At 53.2% G+C, this 27,988-nt stretch overlaps 3 protein-coding genes across 5 annotated transcripts; all 3 read left to right on the top strand.

Moving 5' to 3' along the window:
• The first annotated feature begins 24 nt into the window (after window positions 1–24).
• On the top strand, window positions 25–10,191 carry Rassf1 (Ras association domain family member 1). Of its 2 annotated transcripts, XM_042666049.1 has the most exons (6): window positions 25–302; window positions 2,134–2,240; window positions 6,722–6,826; window positions 7,047–7,344; window positions 7,467–7,582; window positions 9,292–10,191. In XM_042666049.1, exons 1-6 carry the CDS (start codon window positions 53–55, stop codon window positions 9,436–9,438), a joined length of 1,023 nt encoding a protein of 340 aa, XP_042521983.1. In that variant the 5' UTR covers window positions 25–52; the 3' UTR covers window positions 9,439–10,191. The 2 variants fall into 2 exon arrangements, with proteins under 2 accessions (XP_042521983.1, XP_042521984.1); XM_042666050.1 differs by lacking the exons at window positions 25–302; window positions 2,134–2,240 and adding an exon at window positions 2,455–2,905.
• Window positions 10,192–11,595: 1,404 nt separating this feature from the next.
• Window positions 11,596–14,208, top strand: Tusc2 (tumor suppressor 2, mitochondrial calcium regulator). The gene is made up of 3 exons (XM_042666124.1): window positions 11,596–11,851; window positions 12,691–12,811; window positions 12,965–14,208. Exons 1-3 carry the CDS (start codon window positions 11,706–11,708, stop codon window positions 13,028–13,030), a joined length of 333 nt encoding a protein of 110 aa, XP_042522058.1. The 5' UTR covers window positions 11,596–11,705; the 3' UTR covers window positions 13,031–14,208.
• Window positions 14,209–16,249: 2,041 nt separating this feature from the next.
• On the top strand, window positions 16,250–22,245 carry Hyal2 (hyaluronidase 2). 2 transcript variants are annotated; one of them, XM_042666117.1, is made up of 4 exons: window positions 16,250–16,355; window positions 18,482–19,448; window positions 20,174–20,263; window positions 21,487–22,245. In XM_042666117.1, the coding sequence occupies exons 2-4, from the start codon at window positions 18,528–18,530 to the stop codon at window positions 21,895–21,897; spliced, it is 1,422 nt and encodes a 473-aa protein (XP_042522051.1). In that variant the 5' UTR covers window positions 16,250–16,355; window positions 18,482–18,527; the 3' UTR covers window positions 21,898–22,245. The 2 variants fall into 2 exon arrangements, with proteins under 2 accessions (XP_042522051.1, XP_042522050.1); XM_042666116.1 differs by lacking the exon at window positions 16,250–16,355 and adding an exon at window positions 17,659–17,747.
• Window positions 22,246–27,988: the final 5,743 nt, after the last annotated feature.

Here is a 27,988-nt window from a genome sequence, read left to right as displayed (position 1 = left end):
CGCCCGCCCTACACTCAGGCCAAGTCCGCGGAAGACCCAGCTCCACCAGGCCATGTCCACGGAGCCAGAGCTCATTGAGCTGCGGGAGCTGACACCTGCTGGGCGCCCTGGCCCGGGCCGCGCCCGGCTGGAGCGTGCCAACGCGCTGCGCATCGCGCCCAGCCCCGCGCGCAACCTCGCACGGAAACAGGTCCCGGGTCGCGGCCACCGGTTCCAGCCTGCAGGGCCCGCCACGCACACGTGGTGCGACCTCTGCGGAGACTTCATCTGGGGCGTCGTGCGCAAGGGTCTGCAGTGCGCCTGTGAGTAGCTGTCCCCTGCAGGACAAGAGCGGAAGGGACTGTCAAAGGGCAGTCGAGGCCCAGAGGGTTGGCAGGGACCGTGCTGTCCAGCAGATCAGATCCCTCACCTTGTCCTGTCCCAGAAGGGGGTATGGGAGGGTGCTTGTCACTAGGTTCTGGTTCCAAGTTTATCTTTAAAGTGCCTTGGCCCTTCCGTAGGAAGCCTTGGTGTTCTCTGTCCTCTGAGCCTCTTCCCAATAATTCCACTCCTAGGTTCCCTCCAGAATTCCTGGGGTGAAGAAGTTATCCATCTATGGACAAGAGCCTTGTAAAAAATAACCTAGGGTGGGTTTCCTGCAAACAGGAATTTTGTTGAGTATTTAGTAGGTTCCTATATTGGGCCCTAGTGAACCAGGTGCTAAAACATGGAACACAGTCACACTGGGAATCACAGCAAGCAGAAATTTGCTGAATGTACACCAGCTAGAATCACCAGGGCACTTTTATAATCCTCCAAACCCCATTATGCTCACCTTCTATCTCATGAGCCTATCTCAGGCCTGTTGAGTCAATTGCTGGAAGTGGGCCACAGGCATCAGTAATTAAAAAACAAAAACCTCTCCAGCCCATTCTAATGGGCAGTCTGGTTTGAGAATCAAGTGCTTTGGCCTATATAGGAATTTAGGGGTGGTGCCTTTGGCCTGTGTATGCCTGGCAAGCTGCTCATCCAGGGAGGAACATGTCACAAATTCATGTCACAAATTCAGCTGGTGAAGCACAGGAACTTGGGACGATACAAAACATGAACAAAGGCCAGGACACTGCAATGTTCTCAAGAAAAAATGAAGTAGCTATGGAAATGACACACAGGATAGTTTAGGTATCCAACAAAGATGTAAAGACAAGGGAGAAACTGAAGGTGTGGTTTAAGGGGTGGATGGAAAAAGCTGAGGCAGAGTTCGGTTCAGAGTTCACAAGCCTCAGACTAGAACTTCCAAAAAAAATTAAGACAAAGAATCAAGAATGAGTTTGGGGTTTTGCCTCAAACAACTGAGTAATAGTGGCAACTTATGCTGAGATGAGGAACCCTGGTCAGGGCAGGATTGAGGTGGAAGAAAAGTGGGTTCTATTTTGGATCACGTTCACTTGAAATATGTTAAGACATCCAAGTCTGCACTATAGGATTTGATCTAAGATGGGTAGGCGGATTTGGATCTGCATCCAAGGCTCACCGTGTAAACAGAGCCGGGACAGCCATCAGGTGAGCCGTGAATATCAACACATTAGATCTAGAAGTTGAGACAAAACCAGCAAAGGAGTTGAGCAGCAGGAGTCACAGGGAGTGGGAGGAAATCTGGAGAAAGAGTGTGGTCCCCTGAGCATCAAATGATGTCGACAACCAGGGGACAATGAAGAATGGACCACTGACGATAGTCTGTCCTAAGTAGGGCAGTTTCCTGGAGGCAGGGACAGATAGAGGAAGTGGACAGAGGTATGAAGACAAAAAAAAAATCAGGCGGATGTATGTAAACCAGTGTTTGAGGAGACATCTCCTGGAGGGCGCCGTAGGTTGAAGGTTTTTTGTTTTCTCCAAATAAATGGGTGGGAAGAGGAAAACTTCTGCCCGAGACGCTAGACCAAGAATCCAGCAGACTTGAATCTCTGATCACCGAAGGCTTTCCAGCCAGTTTCCACACATGCACCCCGAAAAGGGGGTGGGGGCGGGGGGGGGGGAAATGAAGTCAACCCAAGGACAGGCTCCCAGAGCCCGGCCGGTAACGAGCTTGCACCCCGGGGCTTGCCTCTGGTGGGCGGGACGCCCCCCCGAGCTGAGTCGGGGGCTCCTCCGCAGACTGCAAGTTCACCTGCCACTACCGCTGTCGCGCGCTCGTCTGCCTGGACTGCTGCGGGCCTCGGGACCTGGGCTGGGACCCCGCGTTGGAGCGAGACACGAACGTGGTGAGCGCGGGGAAGCGGGGCAGGAGAGTCCGGGGTGCGGGCGGGGCGGGGACGCGCTGAGCGGCAGGCCAGGACGCCGGGAGCTCAGCCCACAACGCCCACCGACCGCATCCGCTTCCGCTCCGCCGGCGGCTGGGTCGGGGAGGGAGGGGCGTGGTGGGGAGGGGCACCTGCCCATGCGCACAGGCTCCGTTTACGTTTCCACCGGAAAGGTGGGGCTTGGGAGGCGGGGCCTAGGATGAGCTGCCTAAGCGATGAGGTCATCGCGTAAGACGCAGCGCTTGGGTCCCCGCCCACCCGCCCAATGAGAGTAGCGTCCAGATCCCGGTTGTCTACGTTTCAATCTTAACGGCTGCGGCGCTGCGCTGGCATCGGCGCACGCGCGCCTTGGCAGACACGCACGCTCGCCCGCACGCACGCACGCACGCACGCCCGGACGCACGCGCCTGGGGCGTTGGTTGGGAGAGTCTGGGACGCGCCGGACTTGAGCGTACGGGCGGGCAGGCGCGCGCGTGGCCATGGGTGAGGCCGAGACGCCTTCTTTTGAGATGACCTGGAGCAGCACGACCAGCAGTGGCTACTGCAGCCAGGAGGACTCCGACTCGGAGCTCGAGCAGTACTTCACGGCGCGCACCTCGCTGGTCCGCAGGCCGCGCCGGGACCAGGTGGGGAGCCGCGGGGCGGGGGGGGGGGGGGCGCCGGCGGCGGGAGCGGGCGGCGGCCGGAGCCCCGCCCCCTCCCCGGTCAGTGGCGGCGCGGAGAGCCGGTGCGGCCGCGGGGAGAGCCGTGCAGAGCCCTCAGACCCTCGGTAGAGCCCCGATCCACCGAGGCCCCCCTCGCAGAGAACCCCCCCCCCCCCGAATGGACCCGGGGCCAGCAACGCCGCAGCTCGGGATAGGCCAGAGAGGGGCGTTGGCCACCTGTGACTAAAGCCGGCGGCGCAGCCCTCCCTGGCACCCGGTGGGTCCTGGGGCTTGAACTCGTAGAGTCTGGGCGCTGAGTTCCCTGGGCCTCGCGAGCCGCAGCTCCACTTCTGGCTTTTTTTGGGGGGATGGTTCACGGGCGATCACGAGTCTCGCGGGACTTCTCCACCCAGGCTGGTTTTGAACTGCCATCCTCAGATCTCCCCAGAAACTAGGATTTCAAGCGGGAGCCACCCGGTGGGAACTCCCGCTTGCTCCCTAAGGGAAGTGGTGGAGGAAGGGGAGGTGGGGGAGGAGCCCTTGCTGGGAAGTTGGGGATATGTTGTAGGAGAAGAAAGATGAGGGAGTCACCTTTGCCACCCCCCCAACCCCCACCCCATCCATCCGTATTCACTTCTGGGTGGACAGCTGAGTCTCTAGTGTTGCTGGTCCTGATCTGTTTACCAGTTGTTGGAATGTAGAGGACTCAAATCCCCTGTCTTGGGTGGACTTTGGGAAAGTAGATTTGAGAATGGCTAGGAAGGGAGCTTTGTTCTGAATGTAAAGCACCAGGGTCATTACCCATGGGAGACAGGAATGCTAGATTGTAATCCAGCCACTCTAGGATGGGTGGAAAGAGACCCAAGTTACCAAATTAAGTTTGTAAAGTGTGGTACCAGGACAGCTAAACCTCCTGAAATTTCCTAGGTGTCCCCTTTATTAGAGACCTGTGGCCAGTAGGCTCAGAAAACTTTTGGGTTGGAATAAGACAGATGAGGACATCATGGGGACCATGAAATTTAGTATACCTGACAGTAGTGGGATAGAATTCTTAATTTGAAGCCGGGCGCCAGTGGCTCACACCTGTAATCCTAGCTACTCAGGAGGCTGAGATTTGAGGATCACAGTTCAAAGCCAGTCCAGGCAAGGAATGTCCATGAGACTCTTATCTCCAATAAACCACTAGAAAACCAGAAGTGGCTCAAGCAGTAGAGCCCTCGCCTTGAGCTGAAGAGCTGAGGGACAGCGCCCAAGCCCAGAGTTCAAGCCCCACGACCAACCAAAAAAAAAAAAAAATTCTTTATTTGAGACAAGAAATTGGGGTTGGATGATGCTTGAGGTGAAAATTAAAAATTCCTCACGAAAGGAATCCTGCTCAGCACCCTAAAATCTCAGACCAGAGCTTTGGGTGCCAGGTCAGGATCCTGAGATCTCCATGCCCCTCAGTCTGAGTCTTTTTTTTTTTTTTTTTCTTATGAGTAAAATGGAAACAGTGAAAGACACTAGAGTGCTTGCCCAGCATACAGGAGGCTCTTAAGTTCAGTCCCAGCACTGGAGTCCAGGAGTGAACTAAAGTGAAGCCATCAGTCACTGGGGAGAGGGAGAGGAGAAGGGAGAGGGAGAAGCTGAGTTGCTGTAGTACAGAAGAAGGAAAGTTCTAGGGCCCTCCCTCTGAGGCGTTGGGATCCTCTCCCAACAAACAGCTTTGGGAAACAGGAAAAAGCAGCTTCCTCCTCTAGGATCCTGGCAAGATGGTGCAGTGCCTTTGTTTTCTTTCTCCTCCTTTTTGTCCGTCATGGGGCTTGATGAGTTCAAGACCTGGGCACTGTCCCCTAAGCTCTTTTGCTCAGTCTAGAACTCTACCACTTTGAGCCACCGTGCTGCTTTCAGTCTTCTGGTGGCTAATTGGAGATAAGAGTCTCACAGACTTTCCTTCCCCTGAGTGGCTTTGAACTGTGGTCCTCAGATCTCAGCTTCCTGACACAAGAGTAAAGGCATGAGCCACCAGCACTTGGCAGGCCCCTTGTTTTCTACTGAACAGGGCTACCTGGAGAAGGGAAGAAGCTGGAACTGAGGTCAGTGAGTCCCAGTCCAGTATAACCCAGACCATTAGTTCTTACCCAACAGGGTTGCCCACCATCCCCAATATAGTTTCTGCTGGAGTTTTTATTCCCTATTGCTCTCTTCCATCCAGGAAACCATAGAAATAGGCTATGGGCATCAATTCCCACCTCTACCCCAAAGCCTTTTTCCTGTGAAGCCTTAGTCCTTAAACAGTAGGCTCAGGGTAAAGACATAATGTCTGCTGTCTCATCCATCCTCCACATTTGCCCTCATAAGCGCTTTAAACAGGTTAGGGGTCTCTAAGGCTATCTGGGCCCAGAATCATTGTGACCAAGACCTTCTGGCATTGTTCAGTGGTGATCTCAGCTGTATCCGTGACCCTCCCATTCCTACCAAACTCTGTCTGACGTCAACAGGAAATAAGGCTGAGGCTGTGGAGCCAAGTGAGTTTACTAGGAGAATGATAGTTCCCACCCTCCATACTTCTAAAATGCAGTCTCTGAAGGGGGAGGAAGCGGTGGATGAATAGGAAGGGGAGGAGGGGGCTGAGTGGTCAAACTAACAACTTTGTATGTTTAGACAGGGAAAAGGCAGAAACTAACTCTGTCTCTCTGTCTCTTTCTCTCGTTCTTGCTTAGCAGTTGGGGTGGGGGTGGGGGGGAGGGAATGATAGACTTTACCAGGAAGTTGCTTGTTTGCCTCTGGCAGATTGGATCCTTGCCTGAAGCTGCCTTTTGTGCAGTTCTGGCCAAAGTTAAATAACATGTCACCATGATTTCCTCACTGTATCTGACAAGCATGGGAACTGGCTCCAAAACCCCACCAAAGGGTCCTGGAGGAGAGGGAAAAATTGGACTGCCTTCTCTCAGACAAACCGTGACTTCAGCCCAGCTGAGGTGCTACAATTTTGCTGTGCAGTTGAGATGACTATTTTATTGTTTTCTTTTTGCCTTTATTCATTTATTATTATTTTGTGGAACATGGGGGCTTGAACTCTGGGCCTGGACGCTGTCCCTCAGCTCTTCAGCTCAAAGCTAGCACTCTACCACTTGAGCCACAGTGCCACTTCCAGCTTTTTCTGCTTGCGTGGTGCTGAGGAATCGAACCCAGGTCCTCATGCATGGGAGGCAAGCACTCTACCACTGAGCCACCTTCCCAGCCTTAATTTTTTATGGTACAGAGGGAAGGAGGCTTTGACCTTATATGCCTTATATATGGCTCGGGTGCTTAACACTGTCCTCAAGAAGTGACTTTACTTTGATCGAAGGTCTCTCCTCAAGAGGCTCTCTCTCATATTTTCTCAGCTCCTGGCAGCAGAAGGAAGCTAAATGTCCTTGCCTTTGTCATCTCTTTATAGCATGCCCAACCTGGAGCAGTGATGGATTCAGGGTGGATGGGTTCAGTGACAGAACCAAAATAAGTTGATTTCTAAGGGCTGTCACAGACTGTTTTTCAGAAACTGTTTCTCAAGAGCCCTGTATGCGGGGCTGGGAAGGTGGCTCAGTGGTAGAGCACTTGCCTTGCATGCCTGAGGCCCTGGGTTCGATTCCTCAGCACCACATAAGCAAAAAGAAAAAAGATGGAAGTGGCACTGTGGCCTAAGTGGTAGAGCGCTAGCCATGAGCTGAAGAGCTGAGGGACAGCGCCCAGGCCCAGAGTTCAGGCCCCATGACCAGATTTCCCCCCACCCCCCCAAAAAAAAAAGCCCTGTATGCATTCTGGCCTGTTGTTTAGGATGAGCCAGCGGAGTGGAAGACACCAGAACTTTCTCAGGCTGAAATTGAGCAGAAGATCAAGGAGTACAATAGCCAGATAAACAGCAACCTCTTCATGAGCCTGGTGAGTTGATTGCTCAGAAAAGCGGGTATGGGAAGAGTCAGGAACCTAGCTGTATGCCTGATCCACAAAGAGCTGTAGTAAAGGTATTCTCAAATGGGCCCAAGTAGTCATTTATGTATAACCCGCTTAGCCCCAAGTAGACTAAACCCAAGACGATCCCATCTCATCTAGAACCTACTCTTATGGCTTGGTTTTTTTCCCCTCTCTCTCTGCTCTTTAGAACAAGGATGGCTCCTACACAGGCTTCATCAAAGTTCAGCTGAAGCTGGTGCGTCCTGTCTCTGTGCCCTCCAACAAGAAACCACCCTCTCTACAGGACGCCAGGCGAGGCACAGGGCGGGGCACAGCTGTGAAGCGCCGCACCTCCTTTTACCTGCCCAAGGATGCTATCAAGCACCTACACGTCCTGTCCCGCACTCGGGCACGCGAGGTCATCGAGGCTCTGCTTCGCAAATTCTTGGTGGTTGATGATCCCCGGAAATTTGCACTCTTTGAACGGGCTGAGCGTCATGGACAAGGCAGGCTTCCTCTCCTCCTCTGCCCTCTATGAACCTACACAGGCATGTATCCGTGCATGCAGGGGCGGAGGCAGCTAGGCCTGTCTCTGATTGATTCATCCTTTTCCCCTCCTGGCCTTTAGTGTACTCCCGGAAGCTCTCAGATGATGAACAGCCCCTGAAGATACGACTTCTTGCAGGACCCAGTGAGAAGGCTCTGAGCTTCGTCCTGAAGGAGAATGACCCCGGGGAAGTGAATGTGAGTATGGTCTTCCTTACAGTCTTGGTTGTCACCTAGTAAGGCTGCATTAAGACTGGGAAGATCCGGGCGCTGGTAGATCACGCCTGTCATCCTAGCTACTCAGGAGGCTGAGATCTGAGGATCGCAGTTCAAAGCCAGCCTGGGCAAGAAAGTCCAAAGACTTAGAGAAGGAATAGAGCTGGAGGACAAACTCTGCAAAGCCTTTCCCAGGAGTGTATGAACCTTGTAACTAAAGTGGAAGGTTCCAGATCACTTATGTCAGGACCAACAGCCTGTTACAAGAACCCAGAAAGAATTGTCTTGGTATTCTGGTCTTTCCTGGTGCTTAATATTCCAAACCCTGAGGCATCTGTCTGACCATATGCTAAGCCTAGATCAGATCAAAGCCACATAAATGCCCAAGACCAATACAGCACAGGCTCCTCTTCAAGAATTTCAAGACTTTATTTTTTTCCCCCAATTTTTTTTTTTTTTTTTTTTGTCGGTCGTGGGGCTTGAACTCTGGGCCTGAGCGCTGTCCCTCAGCTCTTCAGCTCAAGGCGAGCGCTCTACCACTTGAGCTACAGCGCCACTTCCGGTTTTCTGGTGGTTTATTGGAGATAGGAGTCTCACGGTCTCTCCTGCCCGGGCTGGCTTTGAACCGCGATCCTCAGATCTCAGCCTCCTGAGTAGCTAGGATTACAGGCGTGAGCCACCAGCGCCCGGCTGCCCCCAATTTTTTTTTTAGGATCAATTAGTTGTACAGGGAAGTTTCATTTTGACATATCTATATGTGCATACTATATACCTTCATCAAGCCGGGTGGGCTGGCTCAGGCCTGTAATCCTAGCTACTCAGGAGGCTGAGATCCAAGGATTGCAATTCAAAGCCAGCCCAGGCAGGAAAGGCTGTGAGACTCTTATCTCCAATAAACCACCCAGAAAACCAGAAATGGCGCTGTGGCTCAAGTGGTAGAGTGCTAGCCTTGAGCTGAGGAACAGCACCCAGGCCCTGAGTTCAAGCCCCACAAGCAGCAGCAGCAACAACAACAAAAAGACAGTAAGTGTGTAGTTAGTGCTTAGATGTACAAAGGCCCTGATTTTGCTCCGTTACCCCATCTCCTTTTATTGCTGGTCCTAGAACTTGAACTCAGGGCCTGGGCACTGCCCCTGAGCCTCTTTGTGCTCAAGGCTAGCACTCTCCCATTTGAACCACAGTGCTACTTCTGGCCTTTTCTGTTTATATGGTACTGAGGAGTCAAACCCAGGGCTTCATGCATGCTAGGCAAGCAGTCTACCACTAAGCCACATTTCCAGCTTCTGAGTAGTTTATTGAAGATAAGAGTTTCATGGACTTTTCTGTCCAGACTGGTTTCAAACCACAATCTTCAGATCTCAGCCTCCTGAATAGCTAGGATTATAGGCATAAGCCACTGGCACCCAGTCCTATGCAATTTGGATTAGATTCAGAGTTGGGCACAACCTGACAACGAGTAGTTAAGGAACATCCATTTAGTGCCTCTTAATTGAGGTAACTTTGTGGGATTCGTTTTATGTACAGACTGCTATTGGGGATCCCTGGCACTGACTATTCAGATAAAAGCCCAACATCAGAAAGCCCACACAGTCCTAGCCTGGGTGACCATGATGTGCTGATTTTCTCTGGAGGGGTTCTGCTGGGTTGCTTGAGCCTGCTGCAGCCTGTGTCCCCCCTGTCCCCCCTTGCAGTGGGATGCCTTCAGCATGCCTGAACTACACAACTTCCTGCGTATCCTGCAGCGAGAGGAAGAGGAGCACCTTCGCCAGATCCTCCAGAAGTACTCCCATTGCCGCCAGAAGATCCAAGAAGCCCTACATTCCTGTCCTTTGGGATGACCTCTTAGACCCCTGGCTGGCAGGAGGAGTGCAGGCAGTGCCAAGCGCGTGCCGTGTGAATGTGAGCGAGTCCATTGGGCCTGAAGAGTGAGTGTGCGTGCAGGTTCCCTCCTGTTGAGGGAAATAAGCCCAGAAAAGAGCAAAGAAGCTGTCCCCGTGTCCACCGGTGGGTGTAGCAGGGCATGGCTTGCCGCCCCTCTGACCCTCACGTTCAGGGTCACAGTGGGCCAGGGCTACTCTAGGTAGCAGCAGCTCCAGGTTTGCAGCAGGGGTGGAGCAGACAAGAGTCTCCGTACTTCATTTCTCAAAAGTGAGAATCTTGGGAGACTCTCCAAACACAAAAGCGTGGTGTTTTCAGGGATGGGGGCCCTGATCGGTGGGGAAAGGTTTGGGGTCTTGGACAAAGTCCCAGGATAGCCCTAATTAGAGCCAAGAGTGGGTGCTCAGAGTAAAGCAGACATCGAGGTAGACTCTCTGGTTCTCTCTCTAGTGCCTTATGAGTCACAACTTCCTAAGGTCAGGGAGCTGCCTCAGTGCTGCCCCCAAGGAGGAAGTCTCTGGGCCAGGCCCATTCCTTGTTTGCCAAAGCTAGGGTTTCTCCCTCAGATTTTCTTAATGAAGTGTGTGAATGTATGTAATGTTTTATGGCCTCAACTGAATGCCTCCTGTGGGAAAATGGATGAGGGATGACAGTCATCATCAGGGCCTGAGGCCTGAAAGAATTGGCTGAATAAAGATGAAAAAGCCCTCCTGCTTTTGGACTCTTTATTGTGTGTGCGCAAGCCACTGTTGCCCTGATGGCAAGATTGCAGGGCATCTTTGGGGAGAAGTTGCCTTGAGACCAATGTGACGATGTATACCCTTATCACTCAGCACCCTGGGTCTCAAGTTGTGGGGGGGTGGGGTGGGGGTCAAGATAGGCTGCAGCTAGAGCTTGCGAAACCAGTCTCTTAACATGCACCAAGCTCTGGGAGAAACTGCAGACCAGACACCACACATGGCACCTATGGTTGTTAACAATTCTTGTTTTTTATGAAGCACACATTGCTTAGTTTGGAAAGAACACTGAATTTGAAGCTCTTCAGACCTCGGCAGCTGTAAAACTGTAAAGCTAGTTATTAGATTTTCTTAGGCTTAAACAAACTAGCTACTTAGAGGCTCAGATCTGAGGATCATGGTTCAAAGCCAGCCAGGGCAGGAAAGTCCTTAGGACTCATCTCCAATGAACCACCAGAAAAGAAGTGGCCCTGTGGCTTAAAGTGGTTGAGCACTAGCCTTGAGTTGAAGAGTTCAGGTTGCCCAGGCCCTGAGTTCAAGCCCCACCCATTGGCTAAAAAAAGAAAAAAATGCCAGGCACTGGTGGCTCACACCTGTAACCCTAGCTACTCAGGAGGCTGAAATTTGAGGATCATGGTTCAAAGCCAGCCCAAGCAGGAAAGTCCATGAGACTCTTATCTCCAGTGAACCACCAGAAAACCTGAAGTCGCCTGTGGCTTAAAGGGTAGGGTATGAGCCTTGAGCAAAAGAGCTCAGGGACAGCACCCAGACCCGCGTGGGGGGGGGGGGGGAGGGAAGGGGAGAGTTTTCTACTTTTAACATTTTGTGTAACATTTTTAGTTAGCATCATTACTTGTACAAGGGGTTTATCACATGACATCGTGTTTGCAGAAAGTGTGCCCTCATCCACTTCATTCCCTCTATCCCTCAAAACAATTTCAAGGGCTTTTACTACTCTCCATACATCACATAAAATCCCTTAGATTCTGCTCCTCACAAAAAGAGCTGTGAAAATAAAAGCCAAATGGCCACCTTGGCACCCTGGTCTTCATCAGGACCAAAGCGCTGGTTTGCGGGGTCTGGGTTTAATGTGCCCTTTGGGCTTGAGATTGGTGTTGGGAGACCACCAACCGGACCGCGGGGGGCAGAGCTCAGTCAAAGCCTCCCTGGGAAGCCCAGCTGCCCCAGTGACGAGCGCAGAGCCTGCTGGGATGGGGGGGGGGGGGTTCCACAGAGCATGCTGGGATATCTATGAGGAAGTCCATTGGCTTTGCCCCAAAGAACGACGAGAGTAGCAGCCAATCAGAGGGGGCAGCGTGCGGAAGCGGAAGTGAGGTTTCCTTGGAGACAGCCGAGCCCGCAGACGGCGGCGGCGGCGGCGGCGGCGGCGGCGGCACCTGCGAGCGGAGGCCGGGGCTGGGCATGGTGGTGCCCGCTGCGCTGTGAGAGCCGAGCGGCCGCGGGGACCGCCATGCGCCGGCGGCCCTGACATGGGCGCCAGCGGCTCCAAAGCTCGGGGCCTTTGGCCCTTCACCTCGGCAGCGGGGGGCGGCGGCCCGGAGGCGGCGGGCACTGAGCAAGCTTTGGTGCGGCCTCGATCCCGTGCGGTGCCACCCTTCGTGTTCACGCGCCGCGGGTGAGGGCCCGGGGTTCCGTCGCGCAGGGGGAGCCGGACAAACCCCTTCCCTCTCCCCCCCCCCTCGTTAGAGGGAAGACAACTCCCATCTTTGCTCCCCCATCGGAGCAAAGGGGTGGGGAAAGCCGGGCCGTGGCCCCACAAGGCCTAGAGGTTTCTGAAGGTGTTCCCAGAGAAGGGTGGAACCGAGGCTTGGCCCCCTGAGCATGCGCTACTCCTCAGAGAGGATAGCCACGAGCCTTCACGATCTCCTTGTCATTCCTTCCAACTCTTGCGCGCAAACTGGAGACTAATACCCTCCCTCTCCCCTTATGCTAAGGGGGAGAATGACTTACGGTTTAGATGTCTTCCTTCCGCTTGGACCACCCCACCCCTTCCCATAGTAGTGACTGGGAAATCAAGGCTGGGATACCCGATGTTTAAAGTGAGACCCTCACCCAGATCTGGAATGCGGACTTAACTCTTCTTTCCACAGGAGCACCAGAATGATCTGGTCCTAGGTGAGCTTCTGGCACTCTATGGTGGAAAGGGTGGCTGCATTGGCCGCTGGGAGGAAGGGAGGCAGTTTTCCTCTCCTTCCCAGCTCAGACATTCACATCTTACTCTTTGGCACTTGGCTAGTAATGTGTTCTGGAATGAAACCAACATCCCTAAGCCACCATCTTGCCCTCTGTAGAATCCCTGAATGAAAGGCCTGATGTCGGAATGGCTGCTCGTATAGAACCAAACCAGTGATGAGAAGTAGCTTTGGTTGCTTGAACCAAAGTTCAAGCAAAGCTGCTCATGCTTCTCCATGGTCTGTGGCATTTGCCGTGAACAGTTTATTGTTTTCTCCACAGGTCCATGTTCTATGATGAAGATGGAGATCTGGCTCATGAATTCTATGAGGAGACAATCATCACCAAGAATGGGCAGAAGCGGGCCAAGCTGAGGCGGGTACATAAGAATCTGATTCCTCAGGTGAGGGGCTGGGCAGTGGCCATAGAATTCACATCAAGTACGTTGCCATAGACCGAAAAGAGGTCTACTGGGGGAGGAGCTGGGAAGATCAGGAAGGCTTCCTGGAGTAAAGACCTCTGAGCCAACCCTCACTAGCCTCTGTTTCCATGGCAGGGCATCGTGAAGCTGGATCCTCCCCGCATCCATGTGGATTTCCCTGTGATCCTCTATGAGGTGTGAGCCTGGGGGTGGCAGACACAAGCACTCCCTGTCCCAGCAAGTAACTCAAGTGTGACTTCCACCGAGGAGTCCAGGCTGTGGCCACAACCCTGAATAGACTCCAATGGCCCAGAACTTTCAGCTGTGAGCAGGGCAAGTCCCTTGGTGTTAATCAGGCAATGGTTTGTTTGTGGGCAAGAGGTGGTTGGTGGCTGGTAAAGCTAATGGCAAAGTTTCCAGTCTACCCTCCCCAACCACCCCTGCAAGAAGCATGGCAGGCCACATGCCAGTCAAGAATGCCTGGTTGCAGGTTCCTTGCTTGGCCTGCTTTCTTCCAAGCTTGCCTAGGGCCCAACCCTGCTAGAAGCTACAGCACTTTACAAGCAAAGTCTGCCTTCTTCCAGCCCCTGGGCTGTGGGGGCTGAACACACGTGGGAACTTCCTTCCCTCACTTCCCTTACCCCCTAGTTGGAGCATTTCAGCCGTTTGCTACCTCGATTCCTCCTGTATTGGACAGAGGTGGGGGCAGCACCAGCCTGATTCTTCCTGCCTACCTGCCATTTGTTCCCACTCTGGGATGGACAGTTTACTAACTGTTCATAGGAATGGATACTGGTGTTGGAGGCTTCTTCCTTCAAGCAGGGCTAGGCTGATCCCTCCCCCCTGCAACTAGTTTTGCCCTCCTCCCCAGATAAAAGGGTGCAAGCCAGGGTCGGGACGGGCTGTGCCTGTGGGGAGGTGTCTCAAGCCACCTGTTCTGTTCTATCTCCCTAGCCTTTCCACCAGCTCCTTTTACCCTGTTTGAGAGGGACTGTCCAGTGGGGTGAACCACACAGTAGAGCTGGTGCCACTATAAGGAACCCAACCACCCATTCCCCTGAAATCTCTTCACCTCTTCAGGATCACTCAAGGGAAAGTACTGGAGCCCCCTTGATAGGGACAGAAAGGAGGGAAAGACCATAAAAGGAATACTTAAAATGTGAAGGTTTGTAAATAATCTAGTTCCAGGATGATGTTGGGGCAGAGTCTGATTTCTATATAGAGATGACTTCTTTTTTTTTTTTTTTTTTTTTTTTTAATTCTTTATTGTGTAAGCTTTGTGCTTCTGGAGTGTGGGAAATGGCTTGGGGTGGGTGACCCCCAGCATAGGAAGACTGTTGTTATTTGTTCAATTTCAATAAAATTATTTGTAGATCCTGCATATGAGAGTGGCATCTTACGGAACTGGGGACACTAAATGTGGAGGCTACGGCCCCAGCTCCATAGGTAGGCCTGGGCTGGGGGGCTGGCTCCCTTCCACCTCCAACACCTAGAGTGGTAAACCTCAGCTCTGCCAGTAGCAATACCAGTCATGACCAGCAGATGGCTGTGTTTGCACAGATATGACCACAGGCGCTCCTGTCCCTTGTTGGTTGTGGTGGCAATCAGAGGTCTTGTAGCTATTTCACTATTGACTGGCCCCAGCTATCTGACCCCAGATAGTTCAGATAGGTCTGGAATAGTCCAGAACTATCCCGATATTGTCATCTGACCTCAAGTGAAGTTAACAGCTAAAGTCCCATGGACCTCAGGCCTGACCTTAGATGAATAGCTACCAGACAGGTGTCACCCACACTCGTGGCCTACCACCAGGCTTTGCGACCCAGGCTCCCTTGCCTCCTCCCAGGCCACCACTGGGAAAAGGAACTTGGGCTTTTATTCCCAGAAGGCAAGGCGCAGCCCCCCCACCCCCCCGCCCCAAATACTTTCTTTGCTCTCTGCCGAATTTTCTGGGCCTGCTATGAGGCACGTTCTCTGCGAGGCCTAGTCTTTGCCATCACCTCAACAAATTACAGGTAGAGAAGGTGGAGGAATGTGGGCATCCAGGCATCTGGGTGAGGGGAAAATGGCCTGCCAAAGTCTTGAATTTGCCAAGTCCCTTGCAGCCTGGCCTCGCACTTCTGTGAGCTGCCTTCCCATCCCCCCATAATATGCCAGGCCTAAGATCCTGACTTCCTCTACCCACCTCTGCCATCCACCCACCCACCCACCTTGCCAACTGGCTCTTCAGCAGCCAGAGCTCACCAATACATACCAGACAACATCCTATCTCCCGCCACCACGCTCCAGCCTGGGGGAACTCCCTGGGCTGGACCTGGCCCTCTGACCCCAAAGCTGGAGACAATGGGAGCAGGGCAGTGCTTCCCTACTCCCTCCCACTGGGCTGTGCTCACTTCCTTCCTGCTGTGCTGCTGGAGGAAGTGTCCCTGCCTGGGGACAGTCAGGCCTGGCCTTTGTTGTACCAGGGGTCCCCACCCTTGGAGCCTCTGTCTCTTGTGAAACCAACACATTGGTACAAGGACAATGTCCCCTCCCCTGCCATTTCCTGAGAGACAGACTCCAAGGTATGTACCCAACTTCCCCAGCCCCCATACAACCTTCTGTTCCAAGAGGGGACCTCTGGGTATTGGAAAAGTGAGCTTGTGGGGTGCTGAGAAGCAGGTTTGGGGTAGGTAGATTTATCTGCACTGGAGAACTCTGTTGGAAACTTGCTACAACCCGCTGCGGCGCCATCTATATTGAATGCACACCTTTCCTAGTCCATGTGGTAAAGGGCTTCCACTCTGTGCAGCAGACTCTAAACCCAGCCAGCAGGAGAGCACCCCCCCACAGCCACACTCATCAACACACTGTCCCCTCTGTCATATGGGGGACTCTTCCACTCTCACTAGGGGAAAAAAAAAATGACTCAGCTCCTGGAAGTTCCCCCAACCCTCCCCCCTCACCAGGGCTGATTCCCTTCTTTGGCACCTGCTCTAGAGGACAATCAGCTGACTGTTAGCCCCAAGTCATTTGACTCCCACAAAGCCCACCACCTCACACACTCTCATGGATTTTAAGGACGACCCCTAACATCAGGAAAAGTTCAAGCAAATAGATTCTTGTGGGCACGGAGAAACTGGCACCTGCGTTTGGACCCAGGGCCTCCCTGGCAACCTGAGACAGCCCGTGGTGGGGTTAGAGCCTACTCAGGAAGGGCTTGGGAAAGGGCAGATGGCTAGCAGGGCATAAGGATGGAAAACGGTGAAGAAGGCGATCTCCTCCCCCTCCCTTTCCCCCCCTCCCCGCCCCTGTTCCTAGCCCTTTCCTCTCCGAGGGGCAGCAGGAAGTGAGGAGAAAAGGGCTGGGATGGGAGGCGCGGGAGGAGCGCGAGGGAGGGAGGAAGGGAGGGAATGGGGAGTCCTAGGTCCGGGCTGCCCAGTGGGCCACAGCTGGCGCGAGTAACCTGGCCGGGAGAGGCTCGCCTCAAGAAGGAAGAACCCCCCCCCCATCGTCCTCCTACTAGGCCCCAAAGACTCCCACACAGGTGAGCCCGTTGCGCGCCCCACGGCCTTCACTTGCACGCGGGAAGGAGACGGGGTTAAAGAGAGAAAGGAGCACGGACTCTTGGGGGAAAAACTGGGTGCCCGACCCAAGATCGGATCTTAAGAGGTGAAATCTCACCCGGGGCCTCCAGCTCCCAAACTACCCCCCCCCCAGGTCAGGAGGGTCTTGGGAGGTGAAAGGGGTTCTGGGGCCCCGGGAGCCCCTCCATCCAGTCGGATGCCTCTGGGGTCCGGGCCCCAAACTTCTGTAAAAGTGGCACCCTCATCGGAGTAAGGGCACCCTCCCCCCCCTCCTGCTCCCTCCCCCCCCCCACCTCCCCCAATACTGGATAGGAGAGGATCCCAGGAAACTGGCGCCGGGATGCCTCCTTTCTCACGCAGGACGGGGGAGAGGGCACCCTACCTCACCCCCTGGCCCCTCTGAATTTCCCCGATCCCGACCCCGCCCGCCATGGAAGCGACCCAGAGTTTCCAGGACAACCCCGGCCTGGGCCCGGCCCCTTTAGCAGGGCTGGGAGGCTGCGCTTGGCTCCAGGGCCCCGGCGGGGCCGGGGGCGTGGCCAAGCCGAGCCGAGGGCGGGGCCGGTCCGGGGGCGTGGCCAAGCCGAGCCGAGGGCGGGGCCGGTCCGGGGGCGGGGCCGGTCCGAGCAGGGTCGAGCAGGGGGCGGGGTCGGGTCGAGCAGGGGGCGGGGCCGGGCTGAGCAGGGGGCGGGGCTTCCTTTCAGACTGCCCCACTGGGAGCGGTGGGAGACCGGGACTTTCAGAAAGTGCTAGAAACAACACTCAGGGGGTGCACAACTAGACGCGCAGCTGCCCCTCAACCCAGGCCTTAGGTGTCCCATAGCATCTCCCCCCCCCCCCCCCCCCCCGCGCGCCGGTCCCCCGACCCTTCTCTTACCCTGTCCCTTTAAGAGACTGGCCGCCCGGGGGGGGGGGGGGGAGGGCTGTACCACCGACGGCGGCCTATGGGGGGGGGGGAGAGGGGAGCTGACGGACTCGGGAGGCCGCGACTCCCGCCGAAGTCACGTGTCCGAGCGGCTTCGGGTTAGCAGATAGGGAGCCACATCCCACGGCAGCAGAGCTCAGCGGCCCTCGAACCCCAAGTGCGGTGTGAGCGGAGCCAGCGCCCCCCGCGCCCCCCGCGCCACGGCCTCACATCGCGTCTCCCGCCCACCCCGGCGAGCGGCTTCTTAAAGGAGCCGCGGGCCTGGGGGCGGAACCTGCACGCAGCGGTGCTTGGTGGGGATTGGGGGGAGGGGGGGCAGGCTCAAAGGCCGCGAGCGAGAGAGCGAGAGGGAGCGAGCCGGGGCTGAGGCTGGGCCCGGCATGGCGGCGGCGGCCCGGGCGTGGGTTCCCGTGGCACCCTGTGCGAGGTGAGCTCGGTCGGGACCCACGCTGGACCATGAACCCCCCCCCATCACCCCCCCCCCCCGAGAGATGGCCGTGGAACCCCACCTCCCCTGGGGGCTGCAGCCCCACGTGGGGGCTGGAGGCGGGGTCCCGCACAAAGGCCGGCGGTGTGTTCTCCACCCGGGCCCCCCCCATGCGCTGGGGTGGGGGGGGCGTGGGGAGGGCGAGGCACGCGCCTGCCCGATCTGGATGGCCATAGAGGGAGGAAAGGGCAGGTCGGTGTGGGGGGGTGGAGGGGGGGCTGGAGGACCACTGCCCCCCTTTGTCCCCGCGGGGCCTCCTCCAAGCCTGGGACTGAGTCTGTGCGCCCGACTTCAGGCCTCTTTGCCACCGAAGCTGTGTCCAGATTTCGGTCTGGGTCGAGTGTCCTGCCTTACCATATTGTGGTTTCTGTGGATCCAGGATTCTTCTCTTGGGTAGATGAGAAAAGTTGGGGGGTGGGGGCGGCTGGAGTTCAGGCCTTTCTGAAGCATCTAGGTGCCTCTAGCCACCACCACCCCTCCCTGCGGGGGTCAAAGGTGTAAGATTCTTGTGCAGATTCTTGTCTGTGACCTGTGATCTCTCTCTTCCGTGGTCTGAATAGCCAAGAACACAGAGCCTTCCCCCTTCTCCCCCCCTAGCCTGGGCTTTTATAGCACAGAGGGTGTTCAGGTTGGACACTCCAGCCTAAACTTGTTCACTCCTACCCTTCTTTCAGCTCCTGAGCTGGTGCTGGGCAGGTGATCTTGCCTGCAGTGCCCAGCATGTGGACAGGCCTGGGTCCCATTATCACATTGGCTCTGGTCCTGGCGGTGGCATGGGCCGCGGAGCTCAAGCCCACAACGCCACCCATCTTCACAGGCCGGCCCTTTGTGGTAGCCTGGGATGTGCCCACACAGGACTGTGCCCCACGCCACAAGGTGCCACTCGACCTGAGTGTCTTTGATGTGAAGGCCTCACCTAATGAAGGTTTTGTGAACCAGAATATCACCATCTTCTACTACAACCGCCTCAGCCTGTATCCACGTTTTGATTCAACCGGGATGTCCGTGCATGGCGGTGTACCACAGAATGGCAGCCTCTGGGCACACCTACAGATGCTGAAGAAATCTGTTGAGCACTACATTCGTACCCAGGAACCCCCAGGGCTAGCAGTCATTGACTGGGAGGACTGGCGGCCTGTGTGGGTACGCAACTGGCAGGACAAGGATGTGTACCGCCAATCATCACGCCAGCTGGTAGCCAGCCGCCACCCTGATTGGCCCGCAGATCGAATAGTCAAACAAGCACAGTATGAGTTTGAGTTTGCTGCGCGCCAGTTCATGCTGGAGACACTACGCTACGTCAAGACAGTGCGACCTCGACACCTCTGGGGCTTCTACCTCTTTCCTGATTGCTATAATCATGATTATGCACAGAACTGGGAGACCTACACTGGCCGCTGTCCTGATGTGGAGGTAGCCCGCAATGACCAGCTGGCCTGGCTGTGGGCTGAGAGTACAGCGCTTTTCCCCTCTGTCTACCTGGATGAGACACTTGCTTCTTCCGCTCAGGGCCGCAACTTTGTTAGCTTCCGTGTTCAAGAGGCGCTTCGCGTGGCTCACACCCATCATGCCAACCACGCGCTCCCAGTCTACGTCTTCACGCAGCCCACCTATACCCGCAAGCTCAGTGGGCTTACTGAGGTATGTGTCTTCCTGGCTGTACCTTCTTGGGAACCACTGCTCATGGAGGGAAACCGAGGATCTAAAGCTCTGTTCATAGCCAGTCATATTTCTTCTAATCATCCTTGTTGTGATCTTATGAAAGGGTAATGATGTTCTCCTTTTGTAGAAACGCTGAGATGCGAGAAGTTTAGCTAAAGCCTCTAGAAAAGCCAAGGACAACATAGAGACTTAAACCCGGGCATTCTCATTTTTGGAGTCAGTCCCATAGATGTACCGTAGGTTCATGGGTGCCCTTGATTTGGAGGCTAAGGCCCAAAGTGGGGATAGAAATGGGGTTAACCATTTAAGAAGAAAGAAAAACAGCCAGGTGCTGGTGAATCACATCTGTAGTTCTAGCTATGCAGGAGGCTGAGATCGGAGGATCGAGATTCAAAGCCAGTTTGGGCAGGCAAGTCTATGAGACTTTTATCTCTGATTATCTAGCCCGAAAGCCAGAAGTATGGCTTAAGTGGTTAAAATACCAGCCTTCAAGGGAGAAATAGCCAATCAAGAGCACCTTAGGCTGAGATGAAGCCCAAATACCAGCATTTTTTTTAAAAAAAAAGGAAGGAAGGAAGAAAATCAGCCTCTCTGAGGCATGTGGGGAGGGCTACCACAGGAAGAGGTCAGCAGATTTGAACCAGCCTCGCTTTTCTCGCCCTTTGCTGTTAGTTTTCCTCTGTGACTGTCCCCTCTCCACACAGATGGACCTTATTTCTACCATTGGTCAGAGTGCAGCCCTGGGAGCAGCCGGTGTCATCCTGTGGGGTGACTCAGTGTACACTTCAAGTGTGGTAAGTGAGCCTCACCTAGCCAGAGCTGAGGTACAAGGAGAGGAGAGGGAACAACAACAAAAAAAATTGACCTTGGCTCCCAGCGACTATCCTGGAACAAAAAGAAGGCACTCCTACCCTGTGGCCAGGAAAGAGGAAGTGCTATCCTACACAGCAGAGTTCCACCCTTCATTGCCTCTTATCCAGATGGATTCTAGTCTCCAGTCTCTCCTCCAATCTCAGTTCTCAGCAGAATAGGTGTGTGTGTGTGTGTGTGTGTGTGTGTGTGTGTGTGTGTGTGTGTGTGTGTGTGTGTGTGTGTGTGTGTGTGTGTGTGTGTGTGTGTGTGTGTGTGTGTGTGTGTGTGTGTGTGTGTTAGACATCTATGCTGTGAAGAAAAAGTACTGAGCTGGGAATGTGGCTTAGTGGTAGAGTGCTTGCCTAGCATACATGAAGCTCTGGGTTCGATTCTTCAGTACCAAATACACAGAAAAAGCCAGAAATGGCGCTGTGGCTCAAGTGGGTAAAATGCTAGCCTTGAGAAAAAGAAGCTCAGAGACTGTGCCCAGGCCCTGAGTTTAAGCCCCAGGACTGGCAAAAAAAAAAAAGTACTGCCAGACTCAGGATGTGGTTCAGTGGTAGACCACTTGCCTAGCATGCACAATGCCCTGGGTTCAGTCCCCAGACCACATAAAAAAAGATTGTGTGGCCAGGTCCCAGGGGCTCCCTCCTGTAATCCTAGCTGCTCAGGAGGCTGAGACCTTAGGGTTATTCTTATCTCCAGTAAAGAAAAAGCCGGAAGCAGCTCTGTGACTTGAGTGGTAGAACGCAGGCCTTCAGCAAAAGAAGCTCAGAATCTCACCTGGGAAGGTGGCTCAGTGGTAGAGTGCTTGCCTTGCATGCATGAGGTCCTGGGTTCGATTCCTCAGCACCACATAAGCAGAAGAAGCTGGAAGTGGCGCTGTGGCTCAAGTGGTAGAGCAAAAAGAAAAAAGCCGTAAGTGGCGCTGTGGCTCAAGTGGTAGAGCACTAGCCTTGAGCTGAAGAGCTGAGGGACAGCGCCCAGGCCCTGAGTTCAGGCCTCACAGCCGACAAAAACAAAAAAGAAGAAGCTCAGAGACAGTGCCCAGGTCCAGCCCCCCCAAAAAAACAAAACTGTGTAGTCTTCCCAGTGTGGACACAATTTCAATATGGGCTTTGGGCTGACGCAGCTGACTTAACTACCACCCCTGCTCTCTCCACAGGAGACGTGCCAATACCTCAAGAATTACCTGACGCAGAAGCTGGTCCCCTACGTAGTTAACGTATCCTGGGCCACTCAGTATTGCAGTTGGACGCAGTGCCACGGCCACGGCCGTTGTGTGCGCCGCAACCCCAATGCCAACACCTTTCTACACCTCAGTGCCAGCAGCTTCCGCCTAGTACCTGGCCAAGCACCTGACAAACCCCATCTGCATCCTGAGGGAGAGCTCAGCCGGGCCGATCTCAGCTACCTGCAGACACACTTTCGCTGCCAGTGCTACTTAGGCTGGGGTGGCGAGCAATGCCAGTGGGACCGTAGGCAGTCAGCAGGACGTGCCAATGGGGCTTGGACCGGGTCTTACCTCACCAGCCTGATGGCTTTGGCAACCATAGCCCTCACTTGGACCTTGTAAAGAGTCAGCTAGCCTCTGCCAAGGAGCTCTCCTGGGCAAATAGGAGCCTGAGGGGATTTAGACAGACTAGACCATACCCACCAAGGCATCCGTGTCCAGCTACCCCCCCTCCTGTTCTAAGGGGGAGGGGAAGTCCCCCTTCTTTCGTTGCTAGAGGATTCAGCTGGGCTGGGGTTGTCTTTACTCTCCTGTCTTTAAATAGTTTATAATTATTATTATTATTTGGGGAGTCTCTTGTAAATTAAATATAAAAACAACTGCTTCTGTGTTTTTCTCTTTCTGGATCAGGGCATGTAAGACCGATTCCTGGGTCACCGTGAAGTTGAACTCATTTTCTGTGATACCTTCTGTTAGGAACTTTTTTTATTTTTTTAACCAGTCCTGAGGCTTGAACTCAGGGCCTTGGGGCTACTGTCCCCCAGCTTCTTTTGCTCAAGGATTGCATTTTACCACTGGAGCCACAGAGCCACTGCTGGCTTTCTCTGTGTATGTGGGACTGAGGACTCAAGCCTGAGGCTTCATGCATGCTAGGCAAGCACTCTGCCACTGAGCCACATTTCCAGCCCCTGCTATGGACTTCTCACTTGTAAAATATGGTCATGAGGAGTTGGTTTTTTGTTTTTTTGTTTTTTCTTTGGTCTGGTCATAGGGCCTGAACTCTGGGCCTGGGCGCTGTCCCTCAGCTCTTCATCTCAAGGAGAGTGCTCTACCACTTGAGCCACAGCACCACTTCTGGTTTTCTGGTGGTTTATTGGCGATAAGAGTCTCATGGACTTTCCTGCCTGGGCTGGCTTTGAACCTTGATCCTCAAATCTCAGCCTCCTGAGTAGCTAGGATTACAGGTGTGAGCTACCAGGGCCTGGCTTATTCTTTTGTATGCTGTTCCTGGAGTTGGAATTGAGAGCCTAGGTGTTGTCCCAGAGCTTTTTAGCTCAAGGCTAGTGCTCTGCCACTTGAGCCAGGGCTCCATTTCCAGCCTTTTGCTGGTTAGTTAGGGATATGAGTGTCAACAGACTTTCCTGTCTGGGCTGGCTTTGAACTGTGATCCTCATATCTCAGCTTCCTGAGCAGCTAGGACTACAGGTGTGAGCCACTGGCCCCCAGCTAGACCTTGTTTTCTATTGATTGGAATGCAATTGAGCCCCACCTTGTATGAGTTATGTGAGCAATGGCACTTGCTCTGCTTCTACCACTCCTCCTGCACCCCAAGTTGAATTTGTGTCAGTCTCCTAGCCTTGCCCCCCAAGGGAGAAAGGGGAAATAGATGTTTGATCTTCCCTGCTTCCAAGGACAACCCAGTCCTGCCGCGTGTCTCATCTGGGTCAGAGCCTTCCTGTGGGTCTAGTAGGGAAGAAGGCAGGCAGGGGATTGGGATGTCAATGTTGAGGTTCAGTCCCTGTCAAACTAATAATTGACAGGGCTGAAGGATAGCACCCGAAAAAAATATATTGTTCGTGTGTGTGTGTGTGTGTGTGTGTACCTCTTCTAGCTACTTTAGGAGGCTGAGGTCCAGAAAACCAACTTGACTCCAAGCCAGCCCAGGTAGAACAAGTCCCTGAGAATCCATCTCCAATCGGCCAATAAAAAGCCAGGTTGGCCCTGACACTGGCGACTCATACCTGTAATCCTAACTACCCAGGAGACTGAGATCTGAAGATCACAGTTTGAAGCTACAAACCCAACCCCTCAAGGAAGTCCTGGAGACTCTTTATCTCCAGCTAACCACAAAAAAAAAAAAAAAAAAAAAAAAAGCAGCCGGGTGCCAGTGGCTCACACTTGTCATCCTAGCTACTCAGGAGGCTGAGATCTGAGGATTGAAGTTTGAGGCCAGCCAAGGCAGGAAAGCCCATGAGACTCTTACCTCCAATAAGCCACTCAGAAAACCAGAAGTAGTATAGTGGCTCAAATGGTAGAGTTCTAGCTTGAGCTGAAGAGCTGAGGGATGGTATTCAGCCCAGAGTTCAAGCCCCATGACCAACCAAAAAAAAAAAAAAGAGGCCAGAAGTAGAGCTGTGGCTCAAGTGGTTAGAGTACCAGCCTTAAGCATAAAAGGTCTGGAGGTTACAGATGCTTAAGCCCCAAGCCAGGCACCAAAAGGAGAAAATGAAAATGCCCTCCAGCAGAGTCAGAGCAACCCTTGAGATGCTAAAAAGACCCCACCTCTCTCCTTAGACTTCAGATCTACCTCGAGGTCACCTCTGTGACTCACATTTTTACATAACTATCCTCAGGAAATTTACTGACTGGGAAATCACTCAGCCAAAGGGCCTGGGTGGGAAGCTTGCACAAGAGCCTGGTTATCAAAGAAATACTAAAATGGGTCGGAGGTTGGGAAAGCCGCCCTCCTTCTGCACTTTCTACAAACGGTAAAAGGCTGCGGGAAGGGGCTGGAAATGTGGTTTAGTGGCAGAGTGCTTGCTTAGCATGCATGAGGCCCTGGGTTCGATTCCTCAGCACCACATAAGCAAAAAGAAAAAAGCTGGAAGTGGCACTGTGGTTCAAGTGGTAGAGCGCTAGCCTTGAGCTGAAGAGCTGAGGGACAGCGCCCAGGCCCAGGGCTCAGGCCCCATGACCAGACCCCCCCCCCCCAAAAAAAAAAGGCTGTGGGAAGTTGGAACACAGTCTATAATGAGTTCAGACCTCCGTTTGGCTTTACTGCCTTCAGATGAAGTCAACTCCAGGGAGGCCCCTCTTACCTCTACCAGCAAGGCAGTAAACATGCTAAGCATCCATACACCTGGCCCTGTCCTGAGCTGGGCATTTGGAGACATATCTGTAAACCCCATTAATACAAACCTTTGTGCTCATGGGAATGACAAAGTTGGAGGCACAGACTAGATACCAAAACCACATCAAAGGCTAGGTGAGGAGAGTGTTCCAGACAAAAACACGTGGATGAGAGGCACTGTGGTGAGGGAAGCAAAGCCGGAGGAACTAGCTTGGCCATCCAATGTCAACTGAGATGGTAAACAAGTCCCTCCAAACTGGGTGCTGGGAGCTGATGTTTGGAATCCTAGCTGTTCAGGAAGCTGAGATCTGAGGATTGAGGCTCAAAGCCAGCCCAGGCAGGAACATCCATAAAACTTTCATCTCCAATTAACCACCAAAAAAACCCCAAAAAAAGCTGGAGGTGGAGCTGTGGCTCAAGTAGTAGAGCTCTAGCCTTGAACAAAAAAAGCCTTGAGGTCAAGCCCATATACACATTTGTGCATGCACGCACATGCACACACACACACACACTAAATATTCCTCTTTATCCCTCTGGATGAAGATGGTAGAAAGCTGGATGGCAGTGTCAGGTGGTTGATAGAAATGTACATAGTCACAGAGGAGTTACATACAGAAATGGAAGGGTAGATACAGACTGGAGCTGTTGTATTGTGTTGATGAATAATAATGCATGAGATGGAATCCAGCAGAGAGAGGCCAGGTCAGGAAGGAAATGTGACCTCTCTCTCCCACCTGTCATTTTCTATACTGTGACTTTCCTTGGTATAGCAGTGACCCATGTGTAACTCCTTTACCCATAAAACACCAGATCCACACGACCTGTAACCTTTCCCATCTATAACCAACTCCTATAGACCTGTCAACCCCACAATGGGCCGAGAGTTGATCACTATATACAAGACACCTCCCCACACCCCCCCCCCCCGCGCCAGCTGTTACCTTCCTGAAACATCTGTGTCTTCTCTCTACCTATGGCCTCTCCTACCCCCGTTCATCCTATACCCTTCCATGTCCATACCACAACACCACAACACTCTGGACATGAGCAAAAATGCAACCCAAGGCAGCCAGAACTACCTTGGGGGAGGAGGGGTGGGGAGAGAGGAGCAAGGGGTAGATAAAGTCAAGGGATTGAGGAGAAAGGTAGCTTAGGAGCCTGAGGCATGTAGAGCCAGAGGAAAGTCAGAACTGGACCATTAAGCACACACACACACACACACACACACACACACACACACACACACACACACCCCTTATAGGAATCCAATTAGACTGGCCCAGCAAGGGCAGGGCCTTTAGGTACATACTTGAGCACTTTCCCACTGTTCCAGCATTCCTTCTACCTGGGCCTGAGGCTTACAAACTACTGGCCTGCTGAGTACCAGGACTGTGCCAACTGCAGCATTTCTGGGGGCATTGAGAGGTAGTGGGGAGAGCCAGGTGCCTGGCTACTCTGAAGGCTGAGATCTGAGCATAGAGGTTCAAAGCCAGCCTGGGCAGGAAAAGACCATGAGACTTATCTCCAATGAGCCGGCAAAAGGGCAAAAGCAGAGCTATGGCTCAGGTGGTAGAATGCCAGCCCTGAGCAAAAAAGACTCAAAGAGAGCACCAGCCAGGCCCTGAGTGTAAGCACCAATACCGGGCCTCAAAGGGAGGGACAGAGACTTCCCTCATGGTCTCTTGCCTCCTCAGACATTGAGAAGTTGTGCCAGGTTCTCTGGGCTACACATTCATCACCCTTCACCCTTTTTCCTTGTTCCTGAATGAGCAGGATCAGTAGCCAAGTCCTCTATGACTTGATCCTTGTCTTGACTGATGTGCCCAGGGCCCAGTCTTCCAGCTTTTTTGTTGTTGTTGTTGCCAGTCCTAGGGCTTGAACTCAGGGCCTGAGTACTGTCCCTGAGCTTCTTTGGCTTGAGGCTAGCACTCTACCACTTGAGCCACAGCGCCACTTCTGGCTTTTTCTGTGTCTGTGGTACTGAGGAATCGAACCCAGGACTTCATGCATGCTAGGTAAGCACTCTACCACGAAGCCACAGTCACAGCCTGGGCCACAACAGTCTGGGCTAAGTATAACCACTAACACAGCACAAATTGCATTTAAAGAGATCAAAGGGCTTCATAAAAATTAGAAGAAAGGCACCACCTTCAGGAAGCAAATGCTGAAGTTCACAAGCAGACCTTAGAAATCTGAATATCAAGGGCTGGGAAGGTGGCTCAGTGGTAGAGCGCTTTGCCTTGCATGCCTGAGGCCCTGGGTTCGATTCTTCAGCACCACATAAGCAAAAAGAAAAAAGCTGGAAGTGGCCCTGTGGCTCAAGTGGTAGAGTGCTAGCCTTGAGCTGAAGAGCTGAGGGACAGCGCCCAGGCCCCATGACCGGACTCCCCCCCAAAAAAAGAAATGATTATCAAGATCAAAGGATAAAAGTATATAGAAGAGTTCGGGCACTGGTGGGTCACGCCTGTAATCCTAGCTTACTCAGGAGGCTGAGATCTGAGGATTGTGGTTCAAAGCCAGCCCGGGCAGGAAAGACTCTGAGACTCCTATCTCCAATAAACCACCAGAAAACCGGAAGTGGCAGCCCCACGACCGACAAAAAAAAAAAAAAAGTATATAGAAGGACAACGTTAGATGTCAGAATTGGGGAGGGGGGACAACCAGTAAATACCAAAACTCAATGCTCAGGTCTGCGTATCTTAAACAGCACTCAGCTGTTTAATTTTTTAATTGAAAAAAAAAAAACCAAATATATTGATCATGAATAGCCAATACCCAGTCTTGATTTTTTGTTTTTTGGACGTACTGTGGTTTGAACTCAGGACTTTGCACTTGCCACTTGAGCCACGCCCCTAGATCAGTTTTCAGCTATCAACACAGTTGTAAAATACATTTTGTTTTCGTTTTGTATGGGACATCATGTGTGCCAGCTCATCCATCAATGAGCCACATCTAGTCCTGTAAAATATATTTTAAAATATTGTTTGAAGCTGGACGCTGGTGGCTCACGCTGTAATCTTAGCTACTCAGGAGGCTGAGATCTGAGGATCGCGGTTCAAAGCCAGCCTGGGCAGGCAACTCTGTGAGACTCTTCTCTCCAATGAACCACTCAGAAAACACTGGAATAGCACTGTGGCTCAAGCAGTAGAGCACTCACCTTGAGCTGAAGTGTGCAGGGACAGCATCAAAGCTGTTCAAGCCCCACGACCGATCAAAACAAAAAGAAATAATATATATTGTTTGAAGAGTTGAGGAGCCTAGCTCAGTGGTAGAATGTTTGCCCCACGAGCCTGATATCCTAGGGTTCCATCTCCAACCCTGTTGCTTTAAGGAAGAAGGAATCCACCAAGGCAAGAATGTCTA

The sequence above is a fragment of the Dipodomys spectabilis genome, unplaced genomic scaffold, assembly GCF_019054845.1.
Source record: "Dipodomys spectabilis isolate Male_0828 unplaced genomic scaffold, ASM1905484v1 ptg000360l, whole genome shotgun sequence".
NCBI classification, from domain to species: Eukaryota; Metazoa; Chordata; class Mammalia; order Rodentia; family Heteromyidae; genus Dipodomys; species Dipodomys spectabilis.
Note: the sequence above shows the minus strand (reverse complement) of the source record. Positions and strands in the feature narration are given on the sequence as shown.

What these genes read in the sequence shown, in the direction of transcription:
- Rassf1 (XM_042666049.1), top strand. Translation starts at nt 53, where the DNA reads ATGTCCACGGAGCCAGAGCTCATTGAGCTGCGGGAGCTGACACCTGCT. An exon ending in TGGAGCGAGACACGAACGTG is followed by an intron (nt 2,241 to 6,721) that starts GTGAGCGCGGGG and finishes CCTGTTGTTTAG; the next exon opens with GATGAGCCAGCGGAGTGGAA. An exon ending in GCAACCTCTTCATGAGCCTG is followed by an intron (nt 6,827 to 7,046) that starts GTGAGTTGATTG and finishes TCTGCTCTTTAG; the next exon opens with AACAAGGATGGCTCCTACAC.
- Tusc2 (XM_042666124.1), top strand. Translation starts at nt 11,706, where the DNA reads ATGGGCGCCAGCGGCTCCAAAGCTCGGGGCCTTTGGCCCTTCACCTCG. An exon ending in TTCGTGTTCACGCGCCGCGG is followed by an intron (nt 11,852 to 12,690) that starts GTGAGGGCCCGG and finishes TTTTCTCCACAG; the next exon opens with GTCCATGTTCTATGATGAAG. An exon ending in ATAAGAATCTGATTCCTCAG is followed by an intron (nt 12,812 to 12,964) that starts GTGAGGGGCTGG and finishes TTTCCATGGCAG; the next exon opens with GGCATCGTGAAGCTGGATCC.
- Hyal2 (XM_042666117.1), top strand. Translation starts at nt 18,528, where the DNA reads ATGTGGACAGGCCTGGGTCCCATTATCACATTGGCTCTGGTCCTGGCG. An exon ending in AGCTCAGTGGGCTTACTGAG is followed by an intron (nt 19,449 to 20,173) that starts GTATGTGTCTTC and finishes CTCTCCACACAG; the next exon opens with ATGGACCTTATTTCTACCAT. An exon ending in CAGTGTACACTTCAAGTGTG is followed by an intron (nt 20,264 to 21,486) that starts GTAAGTGAGCCT and finishes CTCTCTCCACAG; the next exon opens with GAGACGTGCCAATACCTCAA.